The sequence below is a fragment of the Corvus cornix genome, chromosome 1 (genome assembly GCF_000738735.6).
Source record: "Corvus cornix cornix isolate S_Up_H32 chromosome 1, ASM73873v5, whole genome shotgun sequence".
Taxonomy (NCBI): domain Eukaryota; kingdom Metazoa; phylum Chordata; class Aves; order Passeriformes; family Corvidae; genus Corvus; species Corvus cornix.
This window is the reverse complement of record NC_046332.1, coordinates 50,260,647-50,288,035: the sequence shown is the minus strand read 5'-3', so window position 1 is coordinate 50,288,035 and position 27,389 is coordinate 50,260,647. Positions and strand designations below refer to the sequence as shown.

Here is a 27,389-nt window from a genome sequence, read left to right as displayed (position 1 = left end):
GGGGATGGTCCTGTGCAGGGCTAGGAGCTGGACTCAATGATCGTGATAGGTCTCTTCCAACTCAACATATTTTGTGATACTGCAATTTCCTTCTGAGATTGGTATATTCCGTTTCTTTTATGCGCATTACATTCACATTAGTTTTTCACATTTTTGGAGAACAGGTGATCAGTAAGCTGTTTTCATATTCATAGATGTACTTTATATTACCTTTAGATAATGTGCAAACAGTGTGCTCTGAGTTTAACGGATTTATTTTGTAGTACTGACATCAGCTACGAATCTTTACCACCAAAAAGAATATATGACAACATTCTCAGTTTACAGCTCTAAGAAATAATATATTTTAGAACTCCTAAAGAAACCACCACACTAGATTTTATGGTTTATCTACAAGGCCCATATCTTGAATCCATGGACTTAGGAATTGCAAAGCAAAAAGGACAGATGACTTTTTAAGAGTTTGTATACAGTGAGCAGCCATCAAAATCTGTAGATATTTGATGGGGACAGGGAGAAAACATGTCAGAAACTAAAAAAATTGAGAAAGATTAACTGTTGTTAGGAAGCCAGAACAAACTATAACTGCAGCATTATAAGCTACTTACCAATAGAGATAGGGTTTATCCTTATCTACATTGATATTGTTTAGTGGATCCATACGAAACCAGGTGTTAAGAGTAAACCCATTTTGATAAGGCCACTTAGCAATAGGAGGCAATGCAATTGCCTGGGAAAAAGAAAGAAACAAAAATTAGATTTTGAGAAATACTCTGAAAAGTAATGCCTTTTTAAAATCCTGTGCCATTCTAGATCTGTAGATCTGCTTTAACTTTCAAATATAAAATATAGAAAAAACCCTTCAAATACTGCTTTTGAATAAATGCATTACTTTTCTATCTATTTTGAAATACTTAAACTTTTAACTACATAAATTCTATCAATAGAGGACACAAAATTAAATTTGAGAATGGGCAATATTAACAGAACAAAAATAGAAAAATTACTTCTGCAGAAATTAAACTATAAGTTCAGCTTTTAATAATTATTAATCTCATCAATAAACTTAAATATAAAATCAAATAAATCAACAGATCATAAAATAGAGATTCCTTGTTAAAACTAAACATTTCAAGGAACACCTTTGGGATATGGCTCCTGCCTCCTGAGAGGCAGTTTCCTGCCTTAAGCAGAAAAGCTGCTTGATGACAAATGGGAACAATACCTGGGAGTAGTACTCCCACCACCACCATAAGGTGTCCTCCAACTGGAGTGATTCACATGCTACCTACACAGACTGGTAGAGATGTAATACAGTACTGGGAAGAGCCCTGCAGCTGGGAAAATGAAGCAGCTCTCAGCAGCATATCCGTAGACTGGTTCGGTAGGCTCTTGGCTCCTTCATACGGCCACTGAAGTTTTGGATTTACAAGGAGCATGAACTTAACCTTAAAGAGGGCAAACCTGATATTTATCATGCCAGTTAAAAGTTACGCTGTTTCTCTGTCTGATGTCAACATTGTGCATCACACCTGAAAATGAACTCAGTGCTAGTCAACTAGGTCCTCTCCAGTCTCCTTTTTCTAATGAAATGCTTTGGTTTTTGGGTCACTTTATAAATATCTGCCCTTGGTCCACTTCAGAGGAAGTCCTCTCCAGAACTTCATAGTGTAATCCAACATGAGCTAATAAAGAAGTGTAAATTTGAAACTCAATTTCTTGATTTACAGGTGCGCAGTCCATCATAAGGGGTATGTGAAACAAGATCCTGGAAGGATTCAAACAAAGGAAAGAGATTCTGGACTACAATCAAGAACTCCTGTTATTGATGCACATCTCTGGACAGGGAGGAATATTTGAAATTCTTCCCCTGCAAAACATTTTTTGAACCTCTGATACAAAATTAAATTTCAGAGACAAATTTCATCAGGGTTTGCCTCTGAAGCCCAAAAATGTCAAAGCAGTATGTGTCACTGTAGACATTCATATTCTGCAACAGCTGTCTTGCTGCTGCATGTACTTGTAAAAGAGGTTAACTGTGGTTTTAATTTAGCAGGAGATAATGAAAATTTCCCTTTCAAAACTTAGTAATTAATTGTTTACACAATCGACCCCTATGCATTTTGCTGACACATCTGTTTATGAGGCTGGGTATCAAACAAGATCAAAGAAGCAATCTAGCAAAAAATAACCCAGGTGTAAAACAGTGATTATCAGCTAGTTTACTTCCCTGATGCAATCTCCCAGTCTGAAAAGTCTGTTCACAAGGAATGGACATAGTGGTTTGTGCTTAAAGAAAATTATAAGTGTCATTGATGGATGAAATGCAAGTAGGGCAGCCTCCGTGCACTGGCATGAGAAAACAGGAATCTCAGGATTATATTCTGTTAGAAGATTCCAAGTTCTCCCTGAGAATATACCATTCCATACCAGAATGGAACTGTACCTCAGATTTCTATTTCCCAGTATTAACCATTTGTATGTACTCTCTCAATAATCTATAAATCTGTATACAATAATTTATTTGTAGGGATTTGTTTGAAAGTACATGCAGTGAATTGAAGAAAGAATATCCACTTGGGAAGGTTTGGAAAGGAATATAATTTCACCATTGTAAGTTACCTCAAAAAGAAAAGTCAGAAGACTGTACTTAAATCACTGCCTTGATGGAAAGGAAACAGCTGATGGAATTCAGACAAAATGAAAACTTTATAATAAAATTCATGACTAAGCAGTCACTGTAAACTGATGATATGGACAAGTTCATTGCTTGATTTTCCTCAAAGCTTTCCCTTATATAATTTTGATTACATTATTCCAATGAAATAACACCATTCTTTGGAATTTTCAGGTTTCCCTTTTACAGTAACTTCCCCAGACCAAAATCCACTGCTTGACATTCCATCCTCACAAGTGCAACTTCTCAACAACACAGCTACCTTGTAAGTCTGTGGAAGGCAATGTCTACATTACCCAAACATGAATTTCCCCCCTCATTTCCTTTTCAAGAATTTCTGAAACCAAATGAAGGGAAATGCAAATGAGGAGCTATTTATTTGTTCCTGAAATTGTAGTATTTTGGTTGAAAACTTACTGCAGCACTACAGCCTGGGAAGTTGAAAAAGGTATCAGGCCCATGTCTCTGTGGCATCTGATTAAGGACTGATAATAATTTAACTGCATGTCTTGGCTGTGAAAAAAAGAAAATTGCACGAAAGTCAATACAACCATTTTTGTAATCTTTAGGCTACAATGGAAAGTGGACAGTTTTCAAACAACAGAACAAATTAACTCTAAAACAGTTAGCAAAAATACTTCTTAAACATATGTTCAGTCAACATGAGAAAACAAATTCAAGTTTATGTGTCTCAGGAGACAGCTTATGTTAACTTCAGGCTCTAATGGAATGACACTTAATGTTTTATCTGATCACAGCTTACCCAGATTCCATTTTCGCCTCGAAGCATGCTGAACAAAAGCTTCAACTCCTTGACAGTGATGCTGTAGCTGGCAAGAACCCCCAACATATCAACTAGGAGATCTTCAAAGGAAAATAAAGTTATTCTGAACTCTGAATTTCACTGCTTTGACACAAAATAAAAAAAAGCTGAAAAAATTAATACCTTTAAAAGTAAGGGTATTCACAAATTCTAAAAATCCAACTTACTCGTATTAAATATTTTACAAAGGATTTCATGTTCTCATTGTTTTATCTTTTTTAGAAAGAAAAAGTTAAATGTGCAGTTTTAAATTTTTCATCACACTTTGAAAAAAGTATTACATTTATGGAGCATTAATTCTTCCCATTTCACAACATTCATCACACATTATAAACTTTGCCTTCCTTCTGTATATTTTTGGGGTAAGAGTTCCTTCCTTCCTCTGAAGTTAGTATTTTTTAAAATATTTTGACCTAAAAGATGCTTTACATTAACCTAAACCCAGCATTTTATACTGCAATCTGTATAATTCCCACATTTTTGCTACAGAGGTAATGCTTCTGATCTTTGCTGTAATGAAAGGCCAGGAGAAAATAAAAGAAAAACAACACCTCCCTCTGGCCCCTGCCAAAAAACTCAAACCAACAAAAACCCCACAAAACCAATCAAACAAAAACCCAGCAATCAAACCAAACAAGAGCAAAACAACAAAAAAAAAAAAAGTAAGGAAAATAAAAATCATAGTGAGAAAATAATTAAAGAGCACAATAAAAAGAAGCTTATGGAATACAGCTTTCATTACAATGTCTCAAAACCCATGAACTTATACAGTAAGAACATTAAACAGAGTCTTCCTTTCAGAGAGTATCAGGTTTAAATTACTGGTAGTGCTTGAATTTTTATTTAAAACCCCAGAATTTCATTTTAAGAATTTGTTAGCTTGTTGAATGCTGAACCTTTCCTTATACTCCACACTTCTTTCTGGAATAAAATGTACTTAGAAGAATTACTACTTCCTCTAGCAGGGGGAAAACCAATTTGCTCATCTTCACAGATGAGGCATAAGAATTTAATTCAAAGATCAAGCAGTGAAGTACAGAGTTTTCAAAACAAAAGAGCTATGACACAACAGAATCAGAATTAACACACCTTCCCCATCTGTTCAACAATTACAGAATTCCCCGCCCCCCCTCCTGTCTCCCTGCTAAAACTTGTAAAGACATAACTTTCTACATATAATCTTATATTTTATTTGTAGGACTTCATGTTATCTCTGTTCATTAGTGAAAGGATGATTCTTACAGGTGCTGACAAAGAGTAGCTCTCAGGAGAAACAATTCTTTCCAAAGACATTTCACATTCATATTTTGGTTTTAAACATTTTTTTCTTTTTGCAAATCCATATATAAGTGGTTTTGAGCAAAAGCATTAATATTTATTTAGCTTTTTCCACTATGAAACTAGCCTCTGATCCTTAGCAAGCAAAAGGCATGTGTGAAGAATGAAATATCATTTAATTTACAGAAGATATAGTAAACCGTTTGGTGAGTGAAACTGCATATCAGGAAAGGCAAAACAACTTTGTAGACATTTTCACCATAAATTCTGAATATAGTCCTAATCTTCAAGTATAGATTTTTTTATCCCTTTCTCATTTCTTTAATCTTCCCTTTAAAAATAGTGCCACATATATTTGTGACGGACTTAGGGAAAACAAAATACAGCTAAGAAAACCAAACACCTTGTATTTCATGGAGGTGAATTCTATGACTCAGCTCTCCTAGTACCTGCCCCCTTCACTGTAGTCTCCAGCCTGCAATGTGAAGCTGGCAGTGATTTGCACATCTTGCACATGATCAGAAACTAGGAACAGTCACAAACTGAACTCTTCTTTAGGAAAGGAAATAAGCACAAGTGAATACTAATCTTTGGCTGAGAATTTCCCAATTCTTATTTTGTTGTTTCAGCTTGCTTTTCAGATCAAGAGACTGCAAATTTTGCTTCCTTCACAGAGAAAAAATGTTGTGTAGAAGCAAAGTTGTCTGGTGAAAATCAGAACACCATTAAAAAAAAATCTTGTAACATAGATGACAAAAGTGCAAATTAATACAGTCAAACACAGAAATGATTGGCAAGTATTAAAAATCACTGAACATGTGCTGCTTTGTTTCATTGTTATAGCCCTGTACTACCTTATGGCACAGAAAAATTCTTATTTCTACTGAAGATGTGGATAACCTACAGGCATTAGAAATACATATTTATAAGTAATGAATTAAACATTGATGGAGAGAAACAAATGTAAGCTCTCTAATTATGTAACTCTGGGTAAAATAATGACCTGGAAGATTGAAGCCCAGTAGGTATCAAGGAAAGATAAAACAAACAGCATCTGTGGAAGTTGAAGCACTTAGGGCTATTTAAAGGTATTGTTGTAAATTCCTCTAAAGAAGGTTTGTTTTTTGTTTCCATATAAAAAGACTTAAAAACAACTATTACATAACTTTATTCGTACTTATTAGAAATCTCATAAAAGAGTCAGTCCCATCTGGTTTATAAATCCTAATAATCCACTCATCTATAAATGGACAAAGGTCAGAAAGCATACTACAACTGGATTTTTTTAATGTCTACATCTTTTGTTTTTTTAATATAAAGTAAGATTACGTATATAACTGGAGTCCATGATCTAATTTCAGAAACAAGATCATATAAAATAATATTAAGTCCAGAAGGAGAAAACAGGCAGTTTCTCATTTTCAATGCATTTCTAATTTCTATTAATGGCACCTTCGGAATACTTTCATACTAAGCAGTTTTCATATGATCTATAAATTAACCAGCAACCTTGAAGGAATGCTTAATTCAGTCACTTAATATGAAAATACAATATAAAAATTGCCTGCCTGTCTTTCAAGTAACAATGCACATATATCAAAATGAGGGGTCTGGCATTAACTTTAGAGGACATATTAAATGGCTTTTGAAAGACAACTTCAGGAAACTACCCTCATGCCTCCTTAACCTCTTAATGTTACATGGCCATGAAACTGTGAATTTTAACCCTTGTTGGTGATGTAAATTAATTTCTACAGGTTGTAAATATAGAATGTAATAATTTTGCAGTTTTTCTTATGGAAGGAGTTGAAAGAGAAAAGCTTGTTAACAGCCCATTAATGACAGAGCAGTCAATAACCCAGCATTGTTGATTGAAAACTAGGAACTGTTTCAGTGCTTAAGAATTCAGTCCCAGCAATTCTAGAACAATTACCTACAGCATCACAACAGAACTGTGGAGAAAAAATGGGACTTAGGTGAGACATATCTACTCTCTATGAGTTCAGACTACTTTCCCATCTGCAGTTTAGACTTCTCAGAAGGGACTACAGACACACTATCCCAAAGAGTCCTCAGAGCAGATGACCTGCTTCACTACTCATCACCTGGAAACAGAGAACTGTAAAAACTGAATCCCTCAAGGGAGATCCTGTGCAGCTGTTTAAAAAAAAAAAAAACAAAAAAAAAACCACCAATCATCTATGAAAATGTTTTCTCTTTAACTTTTGATAAAATGAGTGACCATTCCCTGTTAGTATAACAGATTATCACAGTACAAAGATTACTTTTGACAGGTGATGCTTCTGAAAGCAAATTGAACCCGTTTGGATTGCCATTGAGACTTTCAAAGTGATTAAGCTTTTATTCTTCACCACAGAATCTGTAAAATCGCATAAAGTGAGATATTTAAAGTACTCAGAACCTCATGAATCTGACAGTCTTCATCTAAACAGACAGAAAAGTTCTTCTCATTGCAAAAGTTTGGGTATGTGTTTATTTGCTGCTGTCTTACTCTCATAAAATCAGAGAAGAGTGGCTTCAGACTTAGACTGGTCCTGAAAGTGTGCTGTCAGAACACAAAACAGACATTATGCCTGTCTTGTCTATTTAAATCCTATCTAGGTCTAATCAAAGTGTTTCACAAAGGAACAAATGAGATGACCTAAAAACAAACAAACAAATCCCAGAGAAGCAAATTACAAAAAAAACCAAAAAAAAAACCCAGAAAACCTGTACCCTTTACAGATGATAAAAGTCAATTTCAAAACATTGGGCTGACAGAGTATTAGCAATTGTTTTGGGAAAAAAAGTAGTACGAACTTACTAGAAGTAAAAATTAACACAGCTCTTGTTCAAAACATCCTCCCTTCAATGTTAAAAATCATTTTAGCACAAAATTTCTTACTTTATTTCCTGGCTTTGGGAAGTTCACAGAAATATTTGAGGCAAAACAGTTCTACAGTCATCTGCTGTCAATTATGACCTCAACAACTGCACAGCAGCTTAGGGAATACAGATACTGCATTAGTTGTCTCTGATATTGCCTAATATCAAAATAGTTATTACATGAGTAATAACTATAAGTTGTTACTTCTGACTTATTACCAACATTATTACCACTTATAAAAGGACACTAAGGTGCTTACAGAAATCAAGAGATAAAAGCAAAACGATCAATTTGGTTGCTTCCATGTCTTGTTCAGAAAAAAAAATCAAAAAATCACCTATTTACAGTTATCAGAGAAAAACCCTAGGAAGCATGATTCTGTTATTTCCCTGCTCATGATTTATATAAGAATATTCAAATAATTTGAAACACACTGCAGAGCTAAAATGTCATCAGAATTCCAATTTTCAGTTTTGATTTTAAATTAAATATGTGCTCCCTTCGTCCATAAGTATACCAAAGAGCAAGCTTACTGAAGTTTTTTCTGCAAAAGGTCTCTTTCTGAAGCACTATGTGACCACTCTCAGAAAAAAGATTAATGAAGTAGAGGATCCATTAGGGTTTTTTTTTTTTTTAATTTACTACCCCTGGCTTATATTAATATCTGTAAATTCAGAGTGTTTTTTCAGTTCCCAAATACTCCTAAAAGCCAGATCCTATGCTCTTGATTTCCGACTTCTACAATTACCTAGGCAGTTTAAAAAGAAAAAAAATATCTCTAATGGTGACATCATTACAGTCTTGTATGCCACGTACAGAAGTACAACTTACAGGAACTTAGATTGGACAAATTTTGTTGGTGTGATTACCCATGTAAGAACATTATTTCCATGAGTAAAACCCTGAAAAACTTTAAGATAGAAATGTTTGTTCTCATCATATAATGTTATATTTAACATGGAATAAAAGAGTATATTCACCCTTACACTATTCTGACATGCTTACAAATACTGTAACACAAAACATATTTGGTGAAAACCATAATTTGTGAATCTATTGGTCTGTTATATTTCAGTCTGAATTTCACAGTACAGTATTTAGCACAACACTTATGATTTTAGCATTTACAGATACATTTCTAATCAACAAGGTGTTGACTATGATTTGCTTTGAAAAACAGTATACAGCTTTTCCAAATATTTAATATTACAAACACATTTATACTAAAAAAAAAAAGCCAAGGACAGAATCATTCCTTGTTGGGGTCCCTCCAGTAACCCCTTTTTCATCCTACTGTTATCATCTTGCTTCTCATCTGAAATCCTGCTAGTTTACTGTTCCACAAAACCTGTATATGTGTCAGGAATCAGATCATCAACTAAAATATTAGAATTATGGAAGGTAAACCTCTGAAATCTTTCAAAAATGCCTCAAAATATAAGTATCCTACCATCAGTTACAAACTATATAAAAATTAAGAACTACTTTCACACTGTGTTGAAAGAAACTGCTTTTTTTTCCCTCCAGGAAAATAAATAGTAATCATATGTATATCTTCAGGTGCCATATTTAAATGTGATGAGCAAACCTGTTCTTTATCCAAGTAATCAGGATTATAATCTGTACCCTGTGGCTGAGAGGAGCTAGTGTGGAATATCACAAACTTCTTCAAACATACTATGACAACCATAACTCGGCAATAACTTCATCACTTATTTTCAGTAAACAAAGCATGATATTTTTTAATGCTGCAAAAAGTTATAGGATGTTAAAAGACACAAGTATAAAAAATGAAGATATATTCTAGGGATCACAGGTATGCATTATGGAATGATTGTTTAACATAATCCATACATCCAGCATTCTAACCTATAAATAATATCTGCTATGCTGTCAGATGAGGTTATGTTTAAAATGGATCTAGCAATTCTGACATCATAATTAAAAATGACCAATGTATTTAAAACCTAAAATATTGCCTTGTAGTTAAAAAGTCTAACATAGTGTTTTTAATTATGTTAAAAATTTATTTTTTTTATCACTAAGATAACAATATCTTCTCAGATGAATTAACAACCAGTTATTTTACACAATGTATCTACATAGATTTCAAACTAAGAACATATTTTTGTCATTTTTCCTGAAATTAATAAAAAAGTACTTCTGACTCAATAGCAGTACTAATGAAAACATCACTTTTAAGTAAAAATCAAAACATCCCACACCCTTCCATAATCATAAAACATTGACAGCTCAAGAATGCAATAATTATTTTATCAGTTGGGAATTTATACCTGCAATCATGTCGTCCACAGTACTCATCTTCAGCAGTACCTGTTCAATTAAGCCAACTTCCGTGCTAGTCTGTAAATTACGGACACTTTTACGTAGAATTGCAGTGAACATACTCCAGATTTCTGCTTGGCACGTAACATCACAGTGCTCCAAAAGCTCTGACATGCATGTAATGCTCTCTGCATCCTGGATTATAAAGTTCATCTCTAGATCAAATTCACCACCAACCAGCTAAAAAAGAAAACAAGAACAGCATTACAATGTGAAATCCATAGTTTAGTGTCTCTCATATCTTCATAGTGACCAATACAGAATATGTTTCACATGATTAGAGAAGTAATTTTGATAAGAGAAACTCACAGCTATGCTCTGTAAGAGCAAACTAACAATCATGCTATGCAAAAAAAAGCTTGTAAAAAATGTACACACTAGTACCATAAAATACTACCTTCAGTTTTGTCACAGTGCTGAATATAGCATCTCAATAAAATAAAATCAAAATATATTTGAAGTATTCCTTCCTATGAAGTAATTTAAAGAGTAGCCTGGCCCAGACAGATGTAGTGCAGAACCTGAAAAACTCAAGAAGCAACTGAAGCTTTTCCAACAGTCTCTGAAATTTGCCTACTCAAAAATAAAAAGACACTAAAACTAACTTAGCTTTTTCTCCTGATATAAGCCAACATTTGCCCTTAGTTTTGTATTTGGAAGACCTTACTGCCTTTTCCATTGTCCCACCCAAACAGTCATGCAGTCATGCCCAGAAAAAGAATCAGTGTTCTGCTCTGGACCAACACAGACACAGAAAACTTACATTGCTATACCACAGATCAGCTCATCGTGTGGTCAAGGAAACCTATTGCTGGTGCAAGGGAGAGACTGCACCAGGAGAGGAACAAGCACTCAGATGAGAAGTGAGTTAACAGCAGGACTGATGAAATGACAGCCTGATTCCCATCTATCCAGGTACTGGCAAAACTCGGATAAAGTCCTGAGCTCCAATTAAATAGCACAACTGCCAGGCATGAAATCAGAGGGAGGGAAAAGCAAACCAGCAAAAGAAGGTACAGTCAAGACCAAATATATCTTCAGGAATAGAATTCAACAATTTCGATCACTTGTGCAACTTAAAAAAGCTGAATTCAATACAACCTACTGAACGGAATATAAAATTTAGCTTAAAAAAACCAATCCCCTTTCAATGGTAGAAACATCCCTCAATTATGAAGGAAACACAGCATGCATCCTACTTTATCCTAATAGCTTTAAAGAATTTTGAAAGCACCAATGTGAAATTTCATAGAGTCATGGAATCACAGAATGCCTTGGGTTGGAAGGCACCTTAAAGATCATCTAGTTCCAACCCCACTGGCAGAGACAGGAACCTTCACTTGACCAGGTTACTCAGAGTCCCATCCAGCCTTGGTCAATATCTCTGGGCAACCTGTTCCAGTGCTTCATCACTCCCACAGTAAAAAATTTCTTCATAATATCTAATCTAAACCTTCCCTCCTTCAGTTTAAGGCCGTCTCCCTCTCAACCTATCAGTACACGCCCTGGTAAAAACTCCCTGTCCAGTTCTCTTTTAGGCCCTCTTTAGGTACTGGAAGGTGCTATAAGGTCTGCCTGGAGTCTTCTGTTCTTCAGGCTGAACAAATTCAACTCTCTCAGCCTGTCAGTAACACTAATTACAGAAACTGTAAATATATTACACAAAATAATGGAATAAATTAATATTAAAATAATTCTAAGACGTTCTGTTCTATTTTTTTTCATGGAGTTATATAATTAAAATTTCAATAACATGTTTTAAAGATATTCAAAGAATTATCTCTTACAAGTGCATAATTTCAACAGTCATTTTTAATAGAAGGCAACTCTGTGGCCTATTTAAAAGCAGTAGGTATTGCCTTCAAATTAAACTCTAAAAAATAAGAAAGTTGAAATACTATGCAAACTTTTTTTGATGGCTAAACCTATCCAAAGCTTCAAAGACTTCTTTCATACCCAATCTTCAGACAATTAATACAAGTAAGCAAGGACAATCTTTGCCTTCCACCCTAATTCATACTTTTCATTCACTTTCAATTACTTCTTCCTCTATCAATTAACTGCTAATAAACAATTTATAATTTTGTAACATAAAAGCTTCTAATATGCTAAATATATAAACTGACTACCTCCTTAGTTCTCCTGAGACATTTAATTACATTCAAATAAAACTATTATCCTAATTATAATTAGTACTTTAATTTAAACCTTGTGACTGCATATCATATATTTGCATATTTGGTAAACACATAATGTGTAGCAAAGGAAGGCAAAAAAATTCAAGATTAGAAGCACAGTATTTCTATGGTCATTCTTTAGAATAATGAAATAGGTTTATAGAGTTTTTACTCTCTTTTCAAGAAACCCAGGTGGAGTTTCTATGCAACATGTGCATACTTCATCAGCAATCTGGGTTGTTGTGTTCTCAGATCTCTCTTCACCAGGATGAGCCTCTCTGAGATTACGTTAAAAACACACCGAAGTAAAACAGCCATATGTAGAAGACATTCAATTGAAGTTTCTTAGATGCCTATCCCAAGATGAAATTAAACGCCTCCTGGAAGTATCTACTTTCTTCCAGTTCCTTCAACAGAGGATGTCTAGGATGAAAAATTGTATCTGTGGAATCTTCACCACTGGATACATTCAAAAGCCACATGGTCACAGATCTCAACAACCAGCCTCAGTTGGCCTGGCTTTCACAGAGGGGTTGGATCAGAGAACTTCCAGACTTCTGTTTCAACTCCAAAAATTCTGTGATAATATTTAGATATACTACCTTCAGACTAGATATACTACCAAATTTAGGTGAGGCGAATCCCACCATTTGGTTTTGATAAGATGGACTTAAAAACAAGGAAAAATCCAGTAATGCCTCAGTTGGAATGAAGAGGTGAAATACAGACTGAACCCCTTTCCTCAAACACTATTCATTGTCAAATTCTGGTTAATTTAAATTAATAAACTAATATAGAATGAGTAAAACAGATGGAAATAATTAACTAAAGACTAAAATAAGTCAAACTGTATTTGCTTTCTAACATAAATCAATATACTAATATGTAACATTTAATACTGAAATGAAGCTCCCGTGTCAGTCTGAAGTAACAGGATATTTCAGTACCATTAAAACCAAGACGTCTCATTCTACAAAACATCTCAGAAAATATGCATCAAAAAATACACTGAGGGCTAATAAAATTGCTTTCATGGAGAATCTTCTACTGGGCTACAGACTATCCAGGAGGTGCTACAAGTACTTTACTTGTACAACTGGCAACAAGAAATGTATAGCCCATCAGGGCGACTGCTTATTTCACCAAAGAAAACATTAAAATTTTCCTATTTGCCCTTAACTTCAGTTTAAGTATATTTCAGACAGTAAAAATTACCATAATTATCATTAAAAATCAACTTCCTTAATAAAGGAAACAAATTAATGAACTAATTGACAATAATAGCAAAAATTTAGGAAGGCAGGGGGAGGTGACTTCTTTAAAATAGTCATCCTAAATTCATCATGAATTAAAAATATTAATAGTCTTGATAAAAAGAAGTCTAAGATGACAAGGAAAAGCTAAACAAAAGTGAAGTGAGTATACAGAAATAAATGAACATGGTTAATTTTTGTTCAAGAAATAAAGCAGGTATCTCTGTTCTACAATGTGCATGATCAAATGGAATTCAGCCAATAAAAAAAGTAGATCATTCACTACAAAAAAAAAAAAAATCCTCTAACAACATTTCTGCACCTGCACTTCCCAAGGAAGACAGTAGGTAAAGAGGAATAACCAGTCTCCACAACAGGGGGAGGTAACCGGCAGAGAACCACAGTGACAATGAGCTGATAATGTGCTGACACTAATGAAAGGACAAACTTTGCTGAAGAGCCAGAATCATTAAATGCAGTTACAAAACACCAGCTACTGAGAGCTGCAAAGATTTTTCTGATATCAACTGTCCAGGCAACAATGCTTAAAAATTCAAAATTAGTAAATGCAAAGTAATACTACATTATTATAGTTTTCCTCATGTGTACAGGACGACAGGCTCCAAAGCCTGATATTATCATCCAGAAAAGAGGTCTTGGAGACCCTGAGGATGCTGCTACAAAGAACTATTAAAAACTGCCAATAAGGAACTAAATATTCATAATGAATTTGCAACTTTCTAAGTTGCGAAGAACTGTGGATGCAAACCACATACCAAAAAGTTAAATCATACTTCTATAAAGTAACTTATTTTTAATATAGCGTGTGGAAGATTTCTGTAATAAGACAAATTTTAGCTGGAGTACAACATGAACACTTTGATAGAAATCCTTACAGAAGCCAGTATACCATACCATAAATCAGTGCTCTTATATCATACATCTCAAATACACTCTTTTTTTATGTCAAACACCAAGTCTTTGCACTCTTCAAGGGAATATTTAATATTCAGTGAAGACTATGCTTTCACTGTGATTAAGTATCTTGAAGTATTGCTTTTACTTTGTCATATTCTGCATCTTTCGCGGCACAGCTGTAAGAAATGAAGCGCCAACCCAATGTTCAGATCACGGTTCCAGGTTTGTTGATTGTGGTGAACAAATAATTCCTCCCAAAGTGCTTCTGAACTGCCAGCAATAAGCAAGTTAGACTATATTCCCCATGCTGAGACTGTTTATAACAACAGGTTGGCACTCCTTGCACACTGCTCCAAGAACCTCCCTTAACCTACACCATCATTCTCAAATGCAGCTGCTTTACTTGGAATCTCCATTGTCTCAATATTGTGACCATTCCTCAGTAAGTTTCTACCATTCATCATGCTATGCAATACAAGTATTTCTTCCTAAGTTGCCACATCTCTGCAGAACTTAGGTAGGTCTGTTATGCCCTTTTGATCCTGAACAGAGAATACTGCCCCAAACACGAGAAGTTGTCTACATATCTCAGATAGTATATTCATACCAGTCCTTGAAATGCAATAAAATACATGCTGCAGAACATCTAGAATTAAATTGTTGACTTTTGAAAACTGGAATTTTTTAGTACCAGATTCCTCAGATCAAGTTTGGAAGAATGGATTGAAATTAACAGAGAATAGAATATTTCAGTTGGAAGGGACCTAGAAGAATCACCTGGTCCAAGTGCCTGACCACTCTGGGACTGTCTGAAAGCATGAGGAAAGCATGTTGATGACAGCATTATCCAAATGCCTCTTAAACACTGACAGGCTTAGAGCATCAAACACCTTTTCAGAAAGGCTGTTCCAGTGTTTGACCACCTTCTTCACAAAGAAATGCTTCCTAACACCCAATTTAAATTTCCCCTGATGCAGCTTTGAACAATTCCCATGCATCCTGGCCCTGGATACCAGGGAGAAGAGCTCAAAACTTCCCTATCCACTTCCTTTCCTCAGGAAACCATAGACAGCAACGATTAAAGAAAGTATGTTAGAACTATATAAACCAAAGTCTTCAAGCATTTAAATCTCTAAATTTGCAGAGAGATTAATTGCTGTCAAAGAAGCATTTTCTAGCTTCCTTCAAGTTTGAGTCCTATTTGCATTTATTTAAACAAAAATCAACAATATTAATTCCAATACTAGACAGACAGTGCCACTGAAAAATTCAAGTATCACAATAGTAAAATTACTACAACCCTAACCAAATCCAGGCCCAATTTGCACCAAGTCACTCCTACATTCTCCTTTCTAATTAACTACTATCAAATTTGCTCTGCTTTTTCTAAAGGCAAAAATAAATGAGGGCATATCACAGTCAACATGACAACAATCATCATCTGTTTTGGACTGAAGCATTTTAGGTTCAAATACATAGACATACAACCAGATTAAAAAAGCCTTTCCTTGCAGCTATATAGGAGGCAAACAGTTTGGAAACAAAGTTACTATTTCTCTTCCTCTCCCCCATGCTCCTCTATCTTTTTAGGCATTGCAAAACAGCTGACTTGGCATTTGACACACGTTTCCACTGGAAAGGAGATGAGAATAGGATTGAAAATCTCTTAAAATCCCAAATCAATTAGTTGTTTTGAAGAGAAAATTAGTAAACATTTAACTCTTGATCACTAAAGCCATCATATAACATTGAAGAATAATTCTTGTCAAAACTGGAACATCTTTTCTACAAAACAACACTGAACTGATTTCATAATCACCAGTGAGAATTCAAAATATGAGAAATCAGGCTGCTACTTTTTCTTTTATAAAGACAGGGCAACAGTATAAGATTAAAACACAGTTGTCAAGAGAAAAGCAGTAGAGGACCCAGGCAGGAAAAAAACAAGTTACTCTTTTCTGGTCATTAACTAAACCATTAAATTTCAAAACAATTAATTCAGATTTTTAGGATGATTCTTCTTCAACTGCATGAAAGATTTCTTTAGGCAAAAGCATTTAGAATGCTAAATGGAATAAATTAAACTCTTCAGTGACAGAAACGTGTGCTGATCATATGCACTTGTTAACCTAAATATATCAATAGAACTACAGAGAAAATCACAGCTAAAAAACACTTAAGAAGGTATGTTTCATAACTGGTATACATTCTTTATTTTTAAATGGTAAATTTAAATTGGTGAACGGTAGTCCTTAGAGATTTGAATTACAGTTATGTGTATCTGGGCTAATTTTCACAATTCTCTTTACCATCATTGGAAAGTAAAAGATGCTTCAGGGAAGTGATTCATCTCAGTGGTTTTAGATGCAACATCAGAATGAAATAAATCTTTTTCAGGGAATGTAGTACTTTTTACTGACTATAAAAGGACAACGAGTTCAGACAGGCACATCTAAAGTAATGTCGGATAAATCTTAACCAATGTGCTCACAATATGGTTCAGAACCAAATGACAGCGCTAAAAAGACTGATTCTCTTGTGAATCATTACAACAGGATGTAATTCTGCACATTAACATATCCCTTTTAAACAAGCCTTCCTTCATTTTAACTTCAAAAACATTTTTACTCTGAATAATATATCGCACATACTCAGCAGTTTGTCACTAAGGGAATGTTACCTAGTAAGTCTATTGACAAATTTAAAGTAATGTGACAAATGAATTCAAATGGTTTTTTTCACTTGCTGAAACAATACAAATGAAGTAACATGGTCAGCATGTAGTACTTTCTATAACGAGCTTGTTATTATACAAGCTTAAAAATATCTCCGTGATTTACCTTTATTTTCTTCTATTTTCCTTTGTGGGAGGAGGATACTCCTGCAGGCAGATCAACTCCAGTGGCAGATCAACTGCATATACGTATGATTTACTGAGACAAGGATCAATTACACTTGGACAGACCACAAGGCTGTATAACCCAGAGCTAATAGTTTAACTTAATAGTTTGCCAGGAGAAAATTACAACTCCTTCTCTCCCCTGCTCTCTTAAACACATACCTGACAATGTTAGACCTTTTCTAAGTATTGTGGATGCTTAAAGAGAAAAAAGAAAAAAAACACCCCAAACCAAACAAAAAAAACCCCACCAAAATGGGCTATTTGGCACAAATTTCTCAAGCTGTTCTCTACCTAACTGTAAAAACCACTATTTTGGGGTAGGAGAGGAATTAGTCATGTAAAGTTCAAATACCTGCCTACATAAAAGCTTCTTTAGCACAAGACTCAGATTCTTTGAAATAAAAAGTCCTACCTTAGAGGGATGCAAAAAAGAGATTTTTAAATTGTGACACAAAACAAATATTACCCACTTAGAAGAATTTGCAAAGTAATCCAATCACTTCTGACAAATGAAGACTGGTAAAAGAATTTTACATAAAAGTACCTAATCCAAAACACAAAACCAGAAGTCCTCCTCCTGGTCTATTGTTCCTGTGTCACTAGAAGGAGACATTCTTCCTATTTATTATCTCCATCTCCCCAAAATCACTTTTGGCCAAAGGAGAACATGAGCTTTTAGTTCAAGACGTTAAACCTGAATAATTAAAGACTAAGAAACAAAATTTGCAGGTTTATTTTCAGTGAAGTAAAATTAAAATCATTCTCAAACTTGGAACTAATTTGTTTTCAGTTTATCTAGTTCAGTTTCTCCTATAAATTACTTCTGATCTTGACTTAATCACAAAAGAGATCAGCCAGTTAGATAAGGGACTTTCTTACCTCCGAAAAGGGAACAGTTACTGACAATTTATTTTAATAAATAAAACCAAGCAGCTTAGGTTTGCCACACGTCTGAAAGCAAAAATTCAAAATTGATTTTTATGGACTATAAAGAAGTTGATAAGTGAGCACAGATGAAAGAGCATGAAAAATACTATTACTAAACAGATATTACTGGTTAATTTTGCTTTTAATACTTCATAGCCAATTCTTCCCTGTCTTGTCTCACTTTCAAAAATAACTTTAAGATCAAGGTACAGATGCAAGTACAGTATAAGCTCTAATATACAGGCTTCTGATTTCCTAGTTTCAATAACCAGGTATATTTTAAAACAAGTAGCTACTTGGTGGTGTTTTGGAATTGTGCTTTTGTTGTTGTTGTTGTTGTTGTTTTTGCTTTAAAGTATCTTCTTTGTTTCCAAGCCAGAAAAGAAGCAGAAGAAATTGAAACAACTGAGAGTTACGAAAGTCACTAATGAAACACACTGAAAAAATAAGTGGTTTTTGTAGCTACTTGTGTAGCCTCTTCTACTAATAAGACTACACATTTGCACTGCTGAAACTTGCACAGCCAAATCTAATAGGTCAGTAGCATCCCTTAGTTATTTTTCAAGAGTCAAAAACTATATGGAGCTTTTTGGGTTTTTTCTTTTTTAGGTAATTTGAATGATATTTTATCTCTGTAAAGCAAACCTTGCAGAGGTTTAACAGTTATCAGAGAGCATCACCAAAAAATTGAAACTCTAAGAAACTTTAAATTTTCAACAATTACACATTGATTTAAATCTAATTTGTATTGCACAGCAAACAATATCACACAACATGTTTGTGCAAACAGCAATGTCTGTTTTTAAAAGAAAACAACTGAAAAATCCCTCAATGCACATACATGCCTGTTTTCCAAACTTCACATACAGGAGCAAACAGAATGTATTTGCAATGAATAATAATAGACAACTGTAGTCAACAGAAGTTGCCAGTAACTCAGAACAATTGGGTTTTTAAAAATTTTTTGTTTGTTTGTTTACTTTATTCATTTGTTATTATTCAAACATACTTGTCAAAACAATTTTTATTTTGTATGTTAACTCACAGATGCATTCTGTGACTAGAATAAATTGCAACAATACAGATAATGGAATTTTAGTCTTGGAAAATTATGGGGTTTATTTCAGAATAGTCTGTGGGATTGTTCCCAGGTACATCAAAGACACATAACAATTCAAGAAGAAAAATATGACAAAGGATGTTGATCGTGAATATTATGGGGGGGGTGTCTGTGGTACCTACACACTTTGGCTAAGATCACAAAAATAGTGACATACCATCAGGACAAAGGCCACTAGCCCCATGTACTTGCCCACTATCTTCTTCATCATATACAGACCCTTAGTCTGTACACCCAAAATCTGTAGTTTGCAGGCTCTTTTATTGTCCCCTTCTTTCCCATGAGGTACAAACAGGAAGACAAAGTGGTTGCTCTATGAGGGCATTACCTGTTTTTCCTCACTATTCAGGAGGTCTCTCATGTGCCACTTGCCTTGCTGAATACCACTTGCCATAAACCCAGCTTGGTTTTTTTATACCACTGCACTGTTGTTTGGTAAGAAAAGGAATTACTTATATTTCTCTATTAAGATTAAGCTAGCTATTACCTAATTTAATTTCTAAAATTAAATAATTCATTTTTAAAGTATCCCCTTCTGTTGTCCATCTCTCTCTTAAGTTTTGGTTTTCTTTAGGGTCTTTCATGGCTTTCATTTTGAAATGTTTCATTTCCCGCTTGTCACAAAAGACTGTACAACTCTTAAAAGCCCAGAAACTATAAATCATGGCTATGCAATATTTAAAACCAAAACAGTTCTAATGAACTTAGTTATGACAGTGCCATTTTCCAGCTGATACCTATAGGTGTACATTAATGATTAATGGCAGAGTGATAGCCCAAGTAAACCACAATGCCAGGTAAAAATGATCTCAAACACTGAAGAGAGATGTGCACAGCACTGGTCTTCCCCTCAGCTTCATTTTGCTGAAAAGCAGGAGCTTAAAGGGAAGAACAGTGTCCTTAATTCTCAACATCCTGCTCTTGCTTACATCAATAATTTTGAGATATGTAGTAACCCTTTTGTTTGGTATCAACATTTTGAGACTTTCCAGTGGCAATGTTCATCACCAACTAGAGAAGCTCTACATTCAATTCCAACACACTCATTTTCATCAATCTTTCATTTCTAATTAACTACTTACAATGCAGTCCTCTTCCCCAAAAAGTTAACATGGGAGAAAACAACCCGGTGTTTGGCACAGTAAAAAGCCCTCTCTCATTTCTGAACAGTGACTCTTTAGTGACTCTTTAGTGACTATAGAACTAATATTGGACATGTGATACAGTTCCCTTTAATTCTCTGTGTGTAACATAACTAGGTAAAAGCCAACAGTAAACAGAGGAAGTGCCAAGCAGAATTTTCCCTATTAAAAAGATATATAGATTGCAGGAAATAATAACAAAACAGCATCTATTATAGAGTTAAAGCTTATCAATGGAGCACAAGCGAAGACGTCCTGTAGAACCTACCTAATTGTTATTAAGACTGAAATGCCCATTGACTATATTTTATAAATAAGCACAATAAAAAGTAGAAACCAGCATGGTTTTACCTCAAAACTTTTGTTCCCTTGATAAGTGCATGTTCCCATGTAAATTTTAATTTATAGCTAGCAAAACCCTTCTAAACCTAATTAGTTGTTACCAAACCCAGTAATTTCTCAGGAAATACCATAATTTGCAAAAGTGCTATGGTGCCTAGTAGGAGAAAAAATGCAGAATACATATACATGAATTTAAGGTGTCATGGCTGGAAAAATCAATAGTTAGACTCCTTAACAATGGCTATATAACTCCTGTTGCTTTGGTAGCTTGTTAAATTTTCAAGCAAAGATAGTCCATAAATTCTTTAAGGTTCTGTGTTTCTTAAGAAAATCAAGACAAGACTATTTGTTACATTTTTCTTGTCCTCAGAAGCGCACAAGATAAAGGACAGGAATTGTGCTTTAAAAACTCTTAAAACTTTTCTAAACCAATTTATTCTTTTCAAGTCCTTAAAAGAAGAAGCAACCCTTGGTTATAAGGGCAATTTCTGATACCATGTTTTGTAAGGCTAGGATTTTTTAACCAGATTTGTCAATATTTGTCTGCTTTGCTTCTCTAAATAACTCTCAAATAATGTAAGAAAATTGTTCTAGTTTGTGACTGGACTCCCACAGGGTTTTAGCTGTCATTAATGATTTAAGATCTTTTTTGTGCCATGATAAAATCCAAAACCTCAATTGCTAAAGGAGGCAGCACACAGACCATAATGAATTGTTTTACAAACCTTTAAGTGCATCCTAATTGCCTTCCCCCAAGCTTCTTGTTAATTTATTATGCAGTTCTTCATCCAGTAAAATATTTTCTTTAACTTATAAATGATAACACAGCTGAGAACAAAGGCCAGAATTATACAGTAATACAGGAGATGCAACTCTAATCACAAAGGATTATTTTAGAGGAGGAAACTGAAAGGCAGATAAATAAATGTAAGAAACAATTTATTAGTGGTCAGTTTCTCTTATGTAAGAAGCTTATTGGATCTTCACTACATGAAGTATCTCAGCATTTGAAACTCAGTGACAAGAGGCCAAGTATCTACAAAAAGTGTAACAGTATAGGCTGGGCATATACTGCATTTTCTCCATTATAGCATCCCAACCTCCCATTACTTGTGACACAGGAATCTCTTGTTCCAGAAATAGAGTCTTTGTTTCAATAAGCCAATAGATTTTTTTCAATAATTTCTCTGATTAGTTTCTGAACTCTCAATTTTTTGGAGCCTTCACACCCCATAGTAGGGAGTCCCACATTTTTCCCATGATTTGTGTAAAAATATCTTGCTATACACCTGCCACAGGATTATATAATTTCAGCCCTCTGCTACTTGCATTTTGAAAAGCAGAAATCAGGTTCTATCACATTATTCCCTTTATTCTCTTATATTTCAAATAAACTTGATCATCTCTTTTCCAAGCTGAGCAATCCTACTTTGTTAAGTCACTTCTCATCTTAAATCTACATTTAATCACACTTCTTACCCTTCATATTTTTTGCTACTCCTAATATTTTCTTTTGAGACTGGAAATCACCAGGACTTCATACAACATTCAAAATACAGACATATTATTAATTTATAGAGTTTCATAAAAATGACTCTTGTATTGCTCATTTTTCCTTTTTAATGCTTCCTTATATTTAATTTGCTTTTATGACTGCTACTAAGAACCAAAACATTTTCCACAAAGCTAACATCACTGCGAGGCCATTTATAATAATGTTTGTAAGAGTGCACAGTTAATATAGGGTAGCAGATATGAAATGAAGTCAGAAGTTCTATTACTCCCTATGAGATAAGGAGAAAACTGACTTCTGAAAAACCCTCTTATAGTTTACACAACATAAACGTAGTAACATAAGCACTATACTTCCCTGTAAACAACACCAAACCCTTCCCATTTGTGATTCTCATCATAAGCTACATTTATACATAATTGCTAAACCAAATTTCAAATGAAAGGATAGTTCTACTTATAAAGAATTAGGATAATGAACTCTCTCCTCCCTCTCATCAGCACATTATCTCTTAGCTGGTTCACTAAAAAAAAAAAAAAAAAACAAGAGAAGTGCTTACAAAAAATACGGTGAAGAGGCAACAATATTTTTTCAGTAAAATACTCCATCACTCCTTAACATTTCTTCCATGTTTTGTTACTATTCCTATTCATCATTCACTTAGCTAATGAAGCTTGGAGGGAACACTTAAGGATGCACTTTTATCTTTTCTCTAAGACTCAGTGTCAGATTTTGAAAACAATATTACTGTGGTCTGAGTTTCAAACACTCCATCTGCAAATCTAATTACAGAGCTCCATCTGTACTGAGCATTCTTCTCAAGGCATCATGTAACTGAGTAAAAGCAAAATCACATATCATTCGATTTGATTACAAGACAACTACAGATGAAGTGTCAATAATTACAGGGATAATAGATCTTACATAGTGGAGGAAATCCAAGTGTTCTTAATTGCATTAAAGGAGAAATTCCTACTTTGCTTAGTTAAAAATCCTTAAAAATTGCCAAAGTACAAAAAATTTTATGATGATTTTTTTCTCAGCACATAAGTAAGATTTTCCTCTAATCATCAGAAGCAAATTATCAACTTATTAGTAAGAAGAATTAAAAAAAAAAAATAGGAGGGGTCTGTAAGAAAAGAGGGTTTTAATCACATTAGAAAACATTTTCAATCACAGTCCTTCTATGTAGCCATGTTTTATTAATGAAGACTTTAGTTCTAAAATAATCAGTTGTCATTTGAAGTAATTATGTTTGGTGATGCCTAACATATTCTTCAATCATATTTTGGAAAAGAAATTAGAACACAAAGGACTTAATACACCTAACTTATTAAAAAATTAAAAAAAAAAAATATCCCCAGCATTCTAGTCACACTTAAATGAGAAAGTAAGGGGGAAAAAAAAATCAAATCAAATTAGAAGTCATTCACATGAGACACCAGTTCAACTTGATATTTGACTGGTTTTGTATCATCTCAAAAGAACTTAAACATGTTTTTGTTTGGGGGAAAAGTATAAAACACTAAGCAGTAAATAAAAGAACTTCAAGATCTTCTCAAATGGCTGGATTTAGTTACTTTCAACTTCTTATACAATTTAGAAAGGGGAAAACAACATAAAAAGGAACTATAGTTACAGTTCAGCCTTTAAAAATATCTAATGCCATAAATCCAGCAGAATCTATCAAAAGGACTTTTCAGATCTCATTTTAAACACTCCAAATTGAAATATGCATATGTGAATGTTAAAGAGCAACAGACACTTTGAGAAAGGCAATATGAAAGTATTATTTTGCTATTCTGTATTTTTACCTTATGAAATACATTATTTTATTTTGAATATTTAACATTAATTTATATTATTTATAACTAATTAATAAAGTATATAAATTATAATTTTCATTAAAATGTCTACAGTCATATCCACAGGCCTATGTCTTACTTCATTATGATTAACATGGAGAATGTGGTTTTCCCCTTTTGTCTGCTGTGAAACAGAATCAATGCTTAATTTAGGTGAAAATGTTACTTCAGAGGAAATGAAACAGTTATATAAATGGGAAAAGCATAGTTATTTAAATAATAATAATCCATAAAAGCTCTTTCATAAGTGAGGTCTTCAGAAACAATTATCAACTGGCAAAATAGAAAATTTATTCCGGTGCTCTTTAATCAAATAGATTATAATCAGAAGCAGTATGCCAATTCATCCTATGTGTAAACAGATGAGAACAACTTTGCAAGAACATAGTCAATAAAATGACTGTAAAATCTTGATCAAAGGTTCAAGCATCTCTCCTTCCAGTATTGCTCCCAACTTTTATTACGTGGCAAATCTAATGATATTTTTAACTTACTGAATACAGGCAATAACCATAATTGTATTCTCCAAATAAACTACTTCCCTTTCAGTTGCTTCAGTTAACAAAACAATTAATTATTCCATTCATTCTTCTTGGGACACTTCCATTTAAGATATAGTTGGGGTTTACCTCCTCAAAAAATGTCACATTTAAACCCTCTTCATAACAGAAGTTACAGAAGTTACAGAAATACACGAGGGAGGAAAAAATCCACCTTTTTCCAACCATAGCACTACCAGGACTTTGAACACCAGTAGCCAGACTAAGTTCTACTTTTTGTATCTTTTAAACAAAAGATGGCTTTGTTCTGATTCTGAAGGTCTAAGTAATTTACCAATTACTCTTTATTTCTGTATTTGCTTTACATTTTTCATTTGTCTAGGCAGCAAGAAAATCCACAAAAATATGTATCTAGTCATAACTAGCTAAACACAATTAAAGCACATGAAAAGTTGCAAAACCAAACTGTGACTGCTCTTAACAACCAGAAGAAAATTAATAGCTCAATAATAAAGTGGGCATCACTCCCAAAGAAAAACAGGGCATGCTCTAACTTTCGTGTAACAAGGTTATTATACCTACTCAGAACCACAATGTTCGCAAATGAACTATGGCAGTATCAAAAACATTTATCACTTAAAACCACCTGAATCTGTAACAGTTTGTCCTCCAAGAAGTGCCAGTGAAACTTCTGGTGTAAAATTTAACTTAGCATATGTCACTCCCTCCTCAGTCCCACAGAGTCAAGGGTTCACTTCTGAATGCTTCTCCTATGGAGTTCTATGTGGAAAGAATCATCCATTGAGGTACTGTCACACAACTTCCAAATGCCTCTTCTGTGTTGAAAAGTAATCTCTAGTACTGTAAATAATACTATTTTCAATACCAGTGACAATACTGATGCAAATTTGATCTAGCCTAGACACTTCCCCCTCCCTTTGCTGATGACTCAGATCCACATTTTGCTAACATACTGCAGGTTTGATTGACACTGAGAAATTTAAATTTGATTTTTCCCTCATTAATAAAGATGCTTTTTTACCAGCCTCCCTCCTAACCTGATTGTCGATCCAAGCTAAGTAGTTACTGCAATGCAACGCAAGAGCATCTTGACGCATGCACAAATTCTCCCCCAAGGTTTTGGTAGCAGTGGCCATGCTGAAGGAGGCTGTGCCAGCCCTCAGTCCAACCACAGACACTCATGTGCAATATGGGGAGAACTCATGAGGTGAGAGAGAGGGATAAATACTTCCTTGCCCATTTTCACTCTAGTTTAAGGGCCATGTCAACCACTCTATACTGGCACTACAGGAGGTTGTTTACTTAATTTAAAGTCAATAAATATTATAAAGAATTCAAAGGTTAATTTAAGATTGAATTGGCTTGGGTGGCGTTTTTTTTTGGGGGGGGGGGGTTGATTTTCTTGCCTATTTTGTTTTGGAACAGGTTAAAGATCTGAGACTGCAGTATCATGGATTGAACACTATTAGATCCCATCTTGCTCACTTCATAGAACAGAGGAGCAGATATAGTAATGGCTTCCCTACTTTTTAGGCTTGTACCAGAACAAATGGACACACAGTGGGCACAGAATACATTTAAGTAAAATTATTCACTTAGGGCACGAGTACATTTGAAGGAGACTTCATATTGACAAGCACTCAAGTGCATTTACTATGTGAAACACTTTTGTTAATAACATCTGCTCTGATTTTAGCTAGAATTTTAACAAACTTACTATGCTGTTAATCAACAAAAGTCACACTAATTGCATTTCTAATAAGTGATTTCAGAGTTACACCAATTAAAATAAAAATGTAAAAACTGTAATAGACAAGGTACATAAAAAAGGCTAAGTTTACATATAAAAATACCACACAGTCTGAGGAACATAATAAAAGAAAGACAGCATGCCCTTTCATTAATGGTCACAGGTAAAAAAAAAAAATGAAACAGTTATCCAAACTATCTTTAACAATACATGACAACACAGAAAGTATGCAAAAGCAAACCAAGTTGGTGTAAAGTACCTTATTATCAAAATTCCCATAACCCTTGCTCTCTCAGCTCAAGACATTTAAAATATCTTAGAAGACTAAATAGTAATTTCCACAAAGCTCTCTCATCTGATTAATTTTTTGATATGCCAGATTCCTGACCAAATCACATATACAATAGTGTTAATATTTATGAGACACTACAGTTGCCTATAAGCATATATATTTAATGACCTCTCTTTTAAAATTAATAACTATTTATTAAAGCCACTAATAAAGTTATTTAATCAATGACATAAAACCTATTTTTCCTGCAATAAATAACTGGAATTTTATCTCAAACCATAAAATCTAGGAACATAGACACATGAAGACTATTAGTGTGAATTAGTTGAATAAGTATTTTCTATTTCAAATGGTGTGCCATCAGCTGCAGTACAGATGTTTCAGGCTTAGTACATTTTCTAATACTTCATTACATGGCAGTTCATTATTATGTGTTTCTGTTTTACAAACTTAATTTCCTTATATGACAAGGTCACCCAACTAGTTGACCAAGGGAAGTCAGTAGATGTGGCTGTTTTTATTTCAGCAAAGCTTTTGATACCATCTCTTATAGTGCCCTTCTGGACTAAATGTCCAGGGCATGGCTAGACAAATCCATAATAGGCTGGATGAACAACTGGCTGACAGGTTGGGCTCAAAGGTTTGTAGTAAATCAG

The 27,389-nt window shown here is 34.1% G+C and overlaps 1 protein-coding gene across 7 annotated transcripts in view; it reads right to left on the bottom strand.

The window, feature by feature from the left end:
* Positions 1 to 27,389, bottom strand: part of NBEA (neurobeachin) — a 467,670-nt gene that overhangs the window by 378,616 nt on the left and 61,665 nt on the right. For all 7 annotated transcript variants that reach the window (XM_039566467.1, XM_039566482.1, XM_039566485.1 and 4 more), the window contains exons 2-5: positions 9,960 to 10,191; positions 3,441 to 3,541; positions 3,095 to 3,190; positions 609 to 730 (exon numbers count right to left, since the gene is read on the bottom strand). In XM_039566467.1, the coding sequence (XP_039422401.1) occupies positions 609 to 730; positions 3,095 to 3,190; positions 3,441 to 3,541; positions 9,960 to 10,191 (551 nt within the window). The remainder of the gene's footprint in view (positions 1 to 608; positions 731 to 3,094; positions 3,191 to 3,440; positions 3,542 to 9,959; positions 10,192 to 27,389) is intronic.